This window comes from Rhincodon typus, chromosome 34 (assembly GCF_021869965.1).
Source record: "Rhincodon typus isolate 14 chromosome 34, sRhiTyp1.1, whole genome shotgun sequence".
Lineage (NCBI taxonomy): Eukaryota > Metazoa > Chordata > Chondrichthyes > Orectolobiformes > Rhincodontidae > Rhincodon > Rhincodon typus.
Genome location: NC_063365.1, coordinates 15,353,282 through 15,364,801, shown reverse-complemented (window position 1 = coordinate 15,364,801; position 11,520 = coordinate 15,353,282). Strand labels below are relative to the sequence as shown.

At 40.0% G+C, this 11,520-nt stretch overlaps 1 protein-coding gene across 1 annotated transcript in view; it reads right to left on the bottom strand.

The window, feature by feature from the left end:
• Positions 1 to 804: 804 nt before the first annotated feature.
• cdhr1a (cadherin-related family member 1a) overlaps positions 805 to 11,520 on the bottom strand; it is a 32,789-nt gene continuing 22,073 nt past the window's right edge. The window contains exons 11-14 of the mRNA XM_048616193.1: positions 11,005 to 11,072; positions 5,680 to 5,908; positions 3,677 to 3,931; positions 805 to 1,362 (exon numbers count right to left, since the gene is read on the bottom strand). Of these exons, the coding sequence (XP_048472150.1) occupies positions 805 to 1,362; positions 3,677 to 3,931; positions 5,680 to 5,908; positions 11,005 to 11,072 (1,110 nt within the window). The remainder of the gene's footprint in view (positions 1,363 to 3,676; positions 3,932 to 5,679; positions 5,909 to 11,004; positions 11,073 to 11,520) is intronic.

Here is an 11,520-nt window from a genome sequence, read left to right as displayed (position 1 = left end):
TGAATTTGTATTTGCAGATACATTGTATTTTGTTCAAAAAGCACACAATTTATAGAGTCAGTCAATGTGGCATTTTATAAATTCCTACTTTAGAAATAAAACCAGTCTGACTCTAAATCAAAACAGAAACAGATTCTAAACAAGGCCTCATATCAAACATGCATTGTCTGACCTAAAATGTCATCTTTTATTTACACTGATAAAACCTTTAGTTCTCTCAGGTCAGTGACCTGAAAGAAATTCAGGTATTTACATATACATATTAATCAATTAAAACCTTCTAACTGACAAAAGATTTAACAGCATCTTATGTTTGTTTAATACATCCTCATCAGTTGTGTGACCCTTTGATCTTTTACTTTTAAATTCTGTGTTCTTAAATTCTGTGCTTCTTTCTCACTTCACCTGATGAAGGGGCTACCCTCCAAAAGCTTGTGTTTTCAAATAAACCTGTTGGACTATAACCTGGTGTTGCGTGACTTCTGACCTTACTCAAGAATTATGCATCCATTGGGGCAGCGTCTGGAACATTCGTCACTTTTGAAAAATTGAATTCCCTATTCTGCAGGAGACTGCAGTAATATGTTTCAGTATGGATGGAGAATAGAACGTATTACCTTATAGATAGATTTACATGCATGCAGATATGTATGATAATACAAATTTTATGCCTTCATAACCTGTAGAACTTTTAAACTTTGTACAATGTAGAAAATAAACGTTTCTAACATGATTAGAAACCTTCCCATGTAGCATTTCAATCACATTATTTTAAGTAACTTGCTTTATAATAGTACAAATATTTCATAAATATAGCTTAGAAGCATCTTCATTCTTTCTCTGTTCGAATCGCTGTTTAAGCTCTGATACCAGGGCACTGTTGATGTTCGATACCTTGCATTTTGACTGTTGAGGGATATGGGACACCTTGGAGCTGAGCGATCCCGACACCGTAGGCAGTACCCAGTCTGGCTTGTTGAGACTGGTCGGGAGCATAAAAGGTTGAGGAGGAAGCAAAGGTGCACATGGCAAAGGAAGTGGTGGGCAGTTACATCGAGCGCTCCCATCTTGCAAATTGTGGTTGGCTTCAGAGACCGTGAAACCAATGTTTCTTTTGCCTGATTTCTTATTTTGGAACCATTTAGATCTGCGAGTCTTTGATCTATGGTATGGCCTTTTCTTTATGATACGCCTCACCGGGCCAACTCTATTGGACTTCTTGTTTCGCCAAAACATGATTGTCGAAATTAAGATTGTAAACATCACAAAAAAACAAACTATGCCAGCTAGCACTCCTAGGATTTTCATAGGATTATCTTTAGATTGCAACAAAAAGTCTGCCATGTGCCCTTTGCCTGAAGTCTGTAAAAGAGTACAAAGAAAACAAGTGATTTAGTCCCTAGGACTAGGTTCTTCATTTGTGCAAAACATATGTACTATTTATTCAATATTCTGCTTTGTACATCATTTTCTCAAGTGTACAAAAACCTCACTTGTTCTTGCTTCCATGGAGCAGCATTAATCGTACTCATCAATATGTTACTAATCAGGCTAAGGTGTGATGCCAAATTCAATAGTTGAGGAATGACATTTGTCTCCAGTTCTCGACTAGAATCAGCCACAAGTGTTTCTGCTAGCATGTAATGTAGATTCATTTATCTTTTTTAGTGTATTTTAAAAATAATTTCTTCCTTCCTAATTTTAAGTCCTTTCCTTTCACAGACACTCCAGCTGCTCCAACCTGTGACTGGGCTTCTAACCAAAGGCAGCTTTAAGTCACTTGCAAAATACATGTGCCATTGGTCCTGGAGGATTCGTGCTGTGAGATGACACCTGTCTCAAACTGAATGATGAACAGGATTAAAAGCTTTCCACACAGGGAAACCATGGTGCATAGTAAGAAGGTTGCTGCATAGCATTTGGAGGATCCTTGCAGATTTCCGCCATGTCTGCTGTTATATACCTAGTGCAGGATATATGGACAGTGGTCATCACAATGCAAATTTGTAACATCCCATCCGGTAAATATGAATACTTTCAACTGGCTTTTGTACTCTTGCAAAAGATCACTGCATAGAAAGCAATGTCCATCACATTTCCATTTATCACTTCCGTACTCTTTTACAGACCTGAACAGTATTGGAAGAGGAAATAAAAATTTTGTTTGTGTCTCCTCTGACATATTGTGGGCATGTGCAAGTACAGTCCTGCACCATCAAAAAAAGTGCCCTAATCAGCCACTTTTCTTTGTGTAGGTCTCTTGACAATCTTTCGGAGCTTGCTGCGTGGATGTATTCTGGATCTTTTCACAGTTTTCCAGAACATCAGACCAGATATAATTACTGTTAGAGAAACGATGAAGGTGACCATGCTCAAACAAATCCTAAATATTCGCCATGGCTGGTTCCTTAGGCCCAAAATATAAGAGTTTAGCCTTGATTTAATCTGAAAATGTTAAAACATTGGGTTTCAGTGTCAAAGATCAGAGTGTTTTGTCAAACTTGTGTACCAAATCAGCTTGTACAACTGTAGAATGTTCAGCTGTTAAACCATTCTGACCCTTAAGTTTTAATGCAATCTGGAGATCCTTAGAGCAGCGAAATAGAATCAGCAAGAGTGCCATTAAAAAAAAAGTTAAGAAATGCTTTCGTTCTCTCTTCGGTTTCCACCTTACACAAATTTTAAGCAAATGAAGTTAAGATACGAGATTTAAAATTAGTTTAAAAGGTTGCTGCCTGGTTTCAATATTCATCCAGTCAGGCCTGAGCCTAGGGATTTCTGTCTATCTGCATGCTACACCAGATTTGCCTTCCATTTACTGACAAGTGCACAAGAAGGAAAACAGGCTTTTGTGGAGAATTTACAACTAATTTCAAACACTAAAGCATATAGTTTATAAAGTGCCTTCATAGCAGATCATATTCCAACTATAAAGGCATAAATTTCATCTCATTAATGTTTCTTGAATGCTATAATGATCATTTTTGTTTTTTTAAACTGCTGTATGTTATGAATTGAATGTAAATCACGACTGCTTGTTACATACAATTAACAAAAACAAAGACTTGCATTTATATAGTGCCTTCCGTGATTACTAGACATCTCAAAGCTCTTTACAAGAAATTACTAAGTGGTGGAACCATATATTGCTGTGATTGGATGGTACATCTTACACCAATGTACCTTTAGCCTGAACATAACTCAGTATTTTATAATTCTGTGAATTAGGAGACTAGATTAGCACTGACACCTTTTTCTAGAACTGTTTCTATTTGGACTTTGAAGAGAAAAACAGTGGCTTTGTCAATAAGTCTCAACTTGTCTGAATAATCTCAGTCTAAGACCAACCTTTCATTGGTACTTGCGAGGAGGAAATAAAACTTCCTTGCTCTTTCTACCTAACTCTTCGACATCGAGACCATGAATGAGCACCCATTACAAAAGAAGGTGCCCTTAAATCAGTGTTATAACTGCCACATGAGTCCCATGCCATAACTGTTCTGAGAGCATTGATGACTGATCATTAGATTGAAAAGATGATCGAGATGTCTTGTTACTTTGAATTACTGATTCCCACTTATGCGAAACATTCAAATCTGTCAGCTTGCAGCACCTTACTTTTATAGTATAGTTTTTATATAGTTTCCATGTACACATTCAGAGAACATATACTTACCTCCTCTGTAATGTCGATCCTCACAACCGCTGTTGTGCTGAACGAAGGGGAGCCTCTGTCCTTAGCTTGCACCACTAGTGACCACTGACAGTCTTTGTTTCTGGTGATGTTGTGAATGACCTCCAGAGATTTAATATAGGACTTCAGAACAATTTCCCCTGTGGCTTGATCAATGTCAAAGACATTTGCAGGATCTGCTTGCGTTATTGAGTAATCTACAATATTATTTGGTTCTTCTGCATCTTCATCTTTGGCCTACAGTAAAAATTTGAGATATATGACACAGTTCAAGAGATCATTTCAAAATTTCGAATGAATTGCAAGACTTTGGCAACAGCGCCACTTGTGACAGAACTGAACTTCAAATCTTTTTCAGTTGTGAAGTTGGGCAAAATATTTCCCCCCTTTATTGCTATCTGGAATTTTAGAGGGATTCAAAAAACAGGGATCTGTACTCCTACCTGCTAGAGCTAACATCTAGCAATTAGTTCTGAAGCCTATTGGAGAGCATCATTGCGTTGTTTTTTGTTTCACCTTTGCAACTTGTAAATAATTAGGACTGTGCTCAGGAGATCTTTGTTTGATGGAGATACGACTGAAAAGTGCTTTAAACACTTCACTGTCACATCCTTTCAGTTTTGCAGTTTTTGTGATCTGTGTTCAACGTGCCTTCCCTGAAACCCTCATCCATTTTTACAAACCAGAAGGTTGATTTCGCTAGCATGCTCACTAAATCACTAAGAGGACAGCCACTCATATTCTGTTCCATCCTAAACCCCAAACACTATTGATCCTGTCATGATTACCCTCCTTTGATTGGGCATCCACCAGCACATCAATTATTAAATCTGATTTTGTTTCCAAATGACTTTATAGGCTTACTTCATAATACTTCTGCAGTCTTCTCCAAATCCAATGTTGTATCTTATGTTCATTCAAGTGTGCTCTATAATATTTGCTCTCTCTCTATTCTTCGTGGCCTGGATGTTTGGCTACCATGCGTTTTCACTCCTCTGCCTCTTTCTAAATGTTTCCATCTTACTGCTTCCTTCTGTTTTCAAAGTCTCCTTAAAACTCTTCTCTTTCTCAGCATCTGAAAATTCTCCCTCATTATCATTTAGAATCATTGAATCCTTACAGTGTGAAGGCAGGACATTCAGCCCATCAAGTCCACACTGACCCTCCGATCAGTATCCCACCCCTACCCTATCCATGTAACCCTGGCTTTCCCATGGCTAATCAACCCCGTCTGAACATCTCTGGACACTAGGGGCAATTTATTGGCCAATTCACATGACTTGCACATCTTTAGATTATGGGAGGAAACTGTAGTACCTGGAGGAAACCCACACTGAAAACTACTGAGCCACTGTGCCACCCCACCTGTCCGTCCTGGCACCATCTAATCTCTCAGAGAGTGCAACATCATTAGTCATTGCCAACACCAACACCAGCAGTTCTGAGGAAGGATCATTTGACCTGAAATGTTAACTCTGATTTCTCTCCATAGATGCTACCAGACCTGCTACCAGCAATTTCTATTTTTGTCACCAACACCAACAATATCGATCTTCTGGCCTGTTCAGCTGTATTCTCAAAACTATTTGCAGCTGCTATAGTTAACAGTAGATAAAGTACTTTTAAAGATGATTGCATAGATTACTGTTGCACCGTGAACTGTGGAGTAGCAGATAGGTCGTTTGCTCCTATGTTCCTGGATATCTGCCTATGTATTGGCCACAGAAGGTGGGAGATAGAAGTTTGTGAATCCCTTCAAATCTTTCCTCATTGTGCTTGAGCCCTGTGTAATGGTTGATGTTAAAATCACCCTGGTAGGACCACATGCCCAGAGTCCATGGTTCTGTAACAGTATTGATGTCTGACAAATATTTTAAGCTGAAATTTCAATTGAGAGAACACAATCTCTGTGAACACTGGTCTTATTCACATCTTGTACATTTGGAGGCAGTAATCTATTACATTCTTTATGCACTGTTTCTTACCTCAACTTTCACAGGCAATCCAATTATCATGACCTTCTCCAAAATATCCTCATTAAATTCTGGGTAGTGATCATTGACATCTAGGACTGTTACAAAGACCTCAGCCAAGCTATGCTTTCCTTCCACATCAGCCGCTTTGACGTTAAAATTGTATCTAGATTGTACCTCAGCATCCAGCACAGCCCAGGGCTGAGTGTATATAATCCCTGTAGATGGGTGAATCAGAAATCTGGAAAATAAGAATTCAGTAAAATAACAGATAGTGGGAACTGCCGATGCTGGAGAATCTGAGATAACAAGGTGTAGAGCTGGATGAACACAGCAGCCTGCTTGGTCTGCTGTGTTCATCCAGCTGTACACCTTGTTATCTCAGTAAAATAAGAGCCCTATTTAAAACCACACACCAACAATAAAATATGCTGAGCAGCCTTTTTGTTATGTTGTTCTTATGAAAGCAGAAGTTTCTTACAAGCAATATACCATCTCCTCTTATATCCTTGGCCCCCATTTATTTCTCATTTAGGTACCACCCCTTAGTAACATCATCCAAAGCCACAATGTTATTTTTCACACATGCATTGATGATCCCTAAGCTCTACCTCACCTCTCTCAACTTCTCCTCCCACCGTTAAATCATCAGACTGTTTATCCAACTGCTGGGTCAGCCGACGTTTCCTTCAAATAAATATCGGGACATTGTTTTTGGTCCCTACTCCATTCCCTAGTTACTAACTCTGTCCTTGTCCCTGATAACAGTTTGAGATTAAGCCAGGCTGTTTACAATCTTGGTGTCACATTTGATCCTGAGATAAACTTTTAACCTTATATTTATATACATTAATCTCTAGGACCAGTTATTTCCGATTCAGTAACATCATTGAAATTACTTGTCTCTGCTCATCTGATACTGAAACCTTTGCTCTTGACTTCATTACCTTTTGGGCTCAAATATTCCAGCGTTTTGCTGGCTGGTCTCTCATATTCTACTTTAGTAAACTTGGCGTCATCCAAAACTACATTGTCTGTTGTCTTAACTCACAAGGGTTCCACTTCCCTGTAATTCTTGGGTTCACTGGCCTATGTGATTTTAAAATTCTCATTTGCATTTTCAAATCCTTCTATGGCCTCACACCTCTCTATCTCTGTAAGCTCCTCCAGTCTCACAACCCGCTTAGATATTCTAGCCCTCTAATTTTGGCTTCTTGTGCATCTTCAATTTTAATTGATCCATCATTGGTGGCTGTGCTAACAGCTGCCTAAACTTTGGCATACCCTCACCACACCTCTCCATATCTTTCTCTCTCTCCTTATATAAGACATTCTTTAAAATTTATCCTTTTGTCTGAATTTTTGTAACATCATGACATTATTTTGTTTTAAAATGCTGCTGTGAAGTGACCTGGGACTTTTTATTACTTTAAATGTAATACATAAATGTAAGTTGTTGAGGTTCAAATATCAATTCAAAAGTTGATGTTTTGTAATTTACTGTTTGATTTAAAATTTGTACAATAAGAATAAAAGGAGTGTTTAAAGAAATGTTTTCATACAAACAGCTGTTGGAGTATGGAATGCTTTGCTGCAAGGGGTGGTTGAGAGCACAGCATTTTTTAAGGGAAACTGGATAATTATGTGAAGCAGAGGAACCAGTGAGGAAAGAAGAGGACAATTTAATTAATTTGTAGATTAGCAAAGATCTTTATAGATTCAGGGTCTGAATGCTCAAAACTTTTATGAGTTTGATGAATATTTGGATCAGGGAGTGTAACACTTTCCTTAGGGAGCATGCAGTGACAGTACAAGACATTGACACCATCTCTATTTTTTCATGTCAGTCATCTCATGGGATCTTACAGTGGTGTCAGCAGTGCACTAACCAAGGTAAATACTGGGTCCTTAAAGAGACCTTACACAAATAGAAGCTTCAAAAATACTTCAGAAAATGTGCTGCAATGAGTTGGCCAATCGCACATTCACAGAAACAATTAACTGAGCAATGAAAACCTGACAGTTCTCTATTAGTTTGAGTTGATTGACTCTAAGCTGTCAATTCATTCTATTTGATATGGTACACAATACAACTGTGTGAGAAGAATCTGTGACAATTTTATAGGTAAAGTACTTGCGGCTCATGTAGCACACTAGTAGTGTCCCTACCTCTAAGCCAGGAGGCCTAGGTTCAAGTTCCACCTGCTCCAAAGGTGTGTAATAACATCTTTGAATAGGCTGATGAGGAAACTATCTCTGCAGAATGCTTAATTATTGTAACATGGTATGGTACAATATGGGGTATGTCTGTATGAAAATATGATAATTCAGATAAAATGAGCAGGTACTTTTTGTGCTGTAGAATTTTATATATGAATATTGTATTATTTAAATTTTAGAACACATAAGGCAACATCAATACTATTTTCAGCATGGTTTTTCAGTTAGGGAAATGCAGTTTAACCCATTGTTTTAAGTCTCAACATTAAAACTTTTTGAAATTATACAGCAATCTTGAAACATTTTTCCATGTGGGCTAACGTAGTACAAACTGAGGGTCGAATAGTTAGCTCACATGCACTTCAGGATTACTGCTAACAGCACAGGTTTGATTCCTGTTCCAGACTTCCTCTGCACGCCTGCCTCTAACAGTAGAAGGTAATGACAAACCACCGCTAACAACAATACTGCCAAGTAAAATAGCTCAGAATGTAATATCAGCAGATAATGAAACAAGGACCTGCTTTTGGGCAGTTTATGTAAATAGGAAGAAAGATCATACAAACCACAGTAATGTGGATGAATGCCACTGGAGAAACAGATTTACGAAGTTACAAATTAACCTGATTTTGAAATTAACATGTATGGATTAATATGTATGAAATTAACATGTATATTCTCTCAGCCTCTGAATGACATGGTCAACAGTGAGACAGTTGGGAAATTACACCAAGAATGAAAAATTGAGATTCTTGACATCAAAAGGAAAAGTCTGATTTAGCAGATTAGGTTTAATCAGCCAGATGAGAATCTCACCATTGAGTGGCAAGGGGCCTATTTGCTGGCAATAACATTTTGTTATTACCTAATCTAGCCTCATTAATATGCAGGTTGCTCTTTTCCGAGGCAGAGAAATGGGACAGCAACAATTGACACTACAACCACAATATTGTGGTTCATGTTGGCGATGGAGTAGAATGCTCCAGCCAGAGTTCGTCTGCTCCATCCATTCCTTTACCTTTTTTCTCCTCTTTTTTTTCTCTCTCATTCTTTTTTTCTCCATTCTGACTTTTCTTCTTCTGCCAGCAGCCTGGAGAGAAGCAAGGGTGGCCAACATGCCTAGAGCAGAGTGGGAACAGCCAGCTGGCCTGGAGCGTAGTGGGGATGGTCAGCGGGCCCGGAGCAGACCAGGGACGGTCAGCAGGCCTGGAGCAGGGCGGGGATGGTCAGCAGGCCTGGAGCAGGGCGGGGATGGCCAGCAGGCCTGGAGCAAGGCGGGGACAGTCAGCGGGCCCAGAGCAGGGCAAGGATGGCCAGCGAGCCCGGAGCAGGGCAGGGACGGCCAGTGGGCCCGTAGCAGAGCGGGGACGGTCAGCGGGCCCGGAGCAGGGCAGGACAGGTCAGCGGGCCCAGAGTGGAGCGGGGACAGTCAGCGGGCCCGGAGCGAAGAGGGAATGGTCAGCAGGCCCGGAGCAAAGTGGGGATGGTCAGCAGGCCCGGAGCGGAGTAGGGAAGGTCAGCGTGCCCGGAGCGGAGTGGGGACGGTCAGCGAGCCCGGAGCAGTGCGGGGACGGTCAGCGTGCCCGGAGCAAAGAGAGGACGGTCAGTGGGCCCAGAGCGGGGTTGGCCATTGGGCCTGGAGCAAAGATGGCCACTGGTTGGGTACTGGTGGCAGCCGGTCAGACCACATGGAAGCTCTTATAGAAAGACTGTAATGTGTATCTTTCCAGGGACAATCGGCCTTGGATCTTCAGGTAAACGTCCCCCAAGGTGGACTTCGGGATACTCAATAACGCAGAGGCGCTGAGCAAAGGCTGATAGCCAAGTTCGGTCCCCATGAGGATGATTTCAACCGGGTCTTTGGGTTATTGTCACACTACAGGTGACCCCACCACACTATACACTCTCACACACACATACATACACTCACATACACAAGCAAATTCTCTCTCTCACGCACATGCACACAGACACTGTCTCTCACACAGATCTTCTCTCATACACACAGTCTCTCTCTCACACGCATACACACACACACACACACACAGACACGTGAATTTATGGTGTGAATTTGTATTCGCAGATACATTCTATTTTGTTCAAAAAGCACACAATTTATGGACAATCAATGTGGTGTTTTATAAATTCCCACTTTAGAAATAAAACCAGTCCGTCTCCAAACCAAAACGCAAACAGATTCTAAACAAGGCCTCATACCAAACATGCATTGTCTGACCTAAAATGTCAACCTTCTTTACACTGATAAAACCTTTAGTTCTCTCAGGAGAGTGACCTGAAAGGAATTTGGGGATTTACATATACACATTAATCAATTGAAAACTTCTAACTCATTAAAGATTTAACAGCATCTTAGGTTTATTTAGTATATCCTCATCAGTGGTGTGTCCCTTTGATCTTTTACTGATACCACCTCTCTCACTAACACCTAAAGAAGGAGTGAGGCTCCAAAAGCGTGTATTTTCAAATAAACCTGTTGGACTATAATCTGGTGTCATGTGATTTCTGACCTTGTCCACCCCAGTCCAACACCAGCACCTCCACAGAATGGAAATATGCTGGATTTCAGTTCCACCCCAATTTTTTTCTCCTATAACTGATTCTCCACAAGTAATATCCACTCCCACTACAGTGATTCTGGCCCAGAAGGCATTTTATAATTTCATTTTCCATAAGACAGCTTCTCTTGTTGAGTTAGAGAATATGCATTGTTTTTCTAGCGAGGTTGACAGACTGGAAAAAGAATCATACTACGAAATTTAAAAGGAGGATTTTCTTCACAGGAAGATCTGGTAAATCTTCAGTTGTTGGTGCGTATGTCGAGGCACATTACTGTCCCAATCACGATGTTGAATAGAAGAGTGATGCATTTCCATGCAGTTTACATTAGATTTGGAAACAAATGAAGTAAACAGACGTCCCAGATACTTATTCAGGAAGGCAGTGTAGCTGTCAAGGGAAGAGCTGCTGAAATCGAATCAAAATCCATGCAATTTTACCTTTGTTTAATTGGATTTTATTTCAAATCATAAGAATTGTGCTACCTATCCCTCCACCTTTTTTCTGTGAAATGAAAAGCAAATCAAAAACATTACTTACAGATCAGCTCCTGTTCCATATATAGAATACTTCACATCTCCCCAAATTTCTGAGTCAGCATCATTTGCCTGTAAAAATATTCAAATTCCAGGATAATAGCAAGGAAAGTGCTGTTTATATCATAATCCATTTGATAGTCAATTACTAGTCTGCTACAAATCTAAAGAAAAATGTGGCCGGTAGTCACTTGATGCCACACATTGTGTGGTTGAATTACCTGAATTGCTACTTTAGCTGCTCTCCACATTCCATTTGTTTTGTCATAATGTTTAGAACAGAAAGTAAGAACACCTGTATACCTTATACTTATTTTGAGAATATATCTACCAACATAAAGGGAATAGACATTTGTGAGCAAGATAGGAGATGTGTATTAAAATAGGGCCACTTCAAATAGATGAGACAACAAGGTGCAGGGCTGGATGAACACAGCATGCCAAGCAGCATCATAGGAGCAGAGAGGCTGACGTTTCGGGCCTAGACCCTTCATCAGAAAAGGGGGAGGGGAAGGGGGTT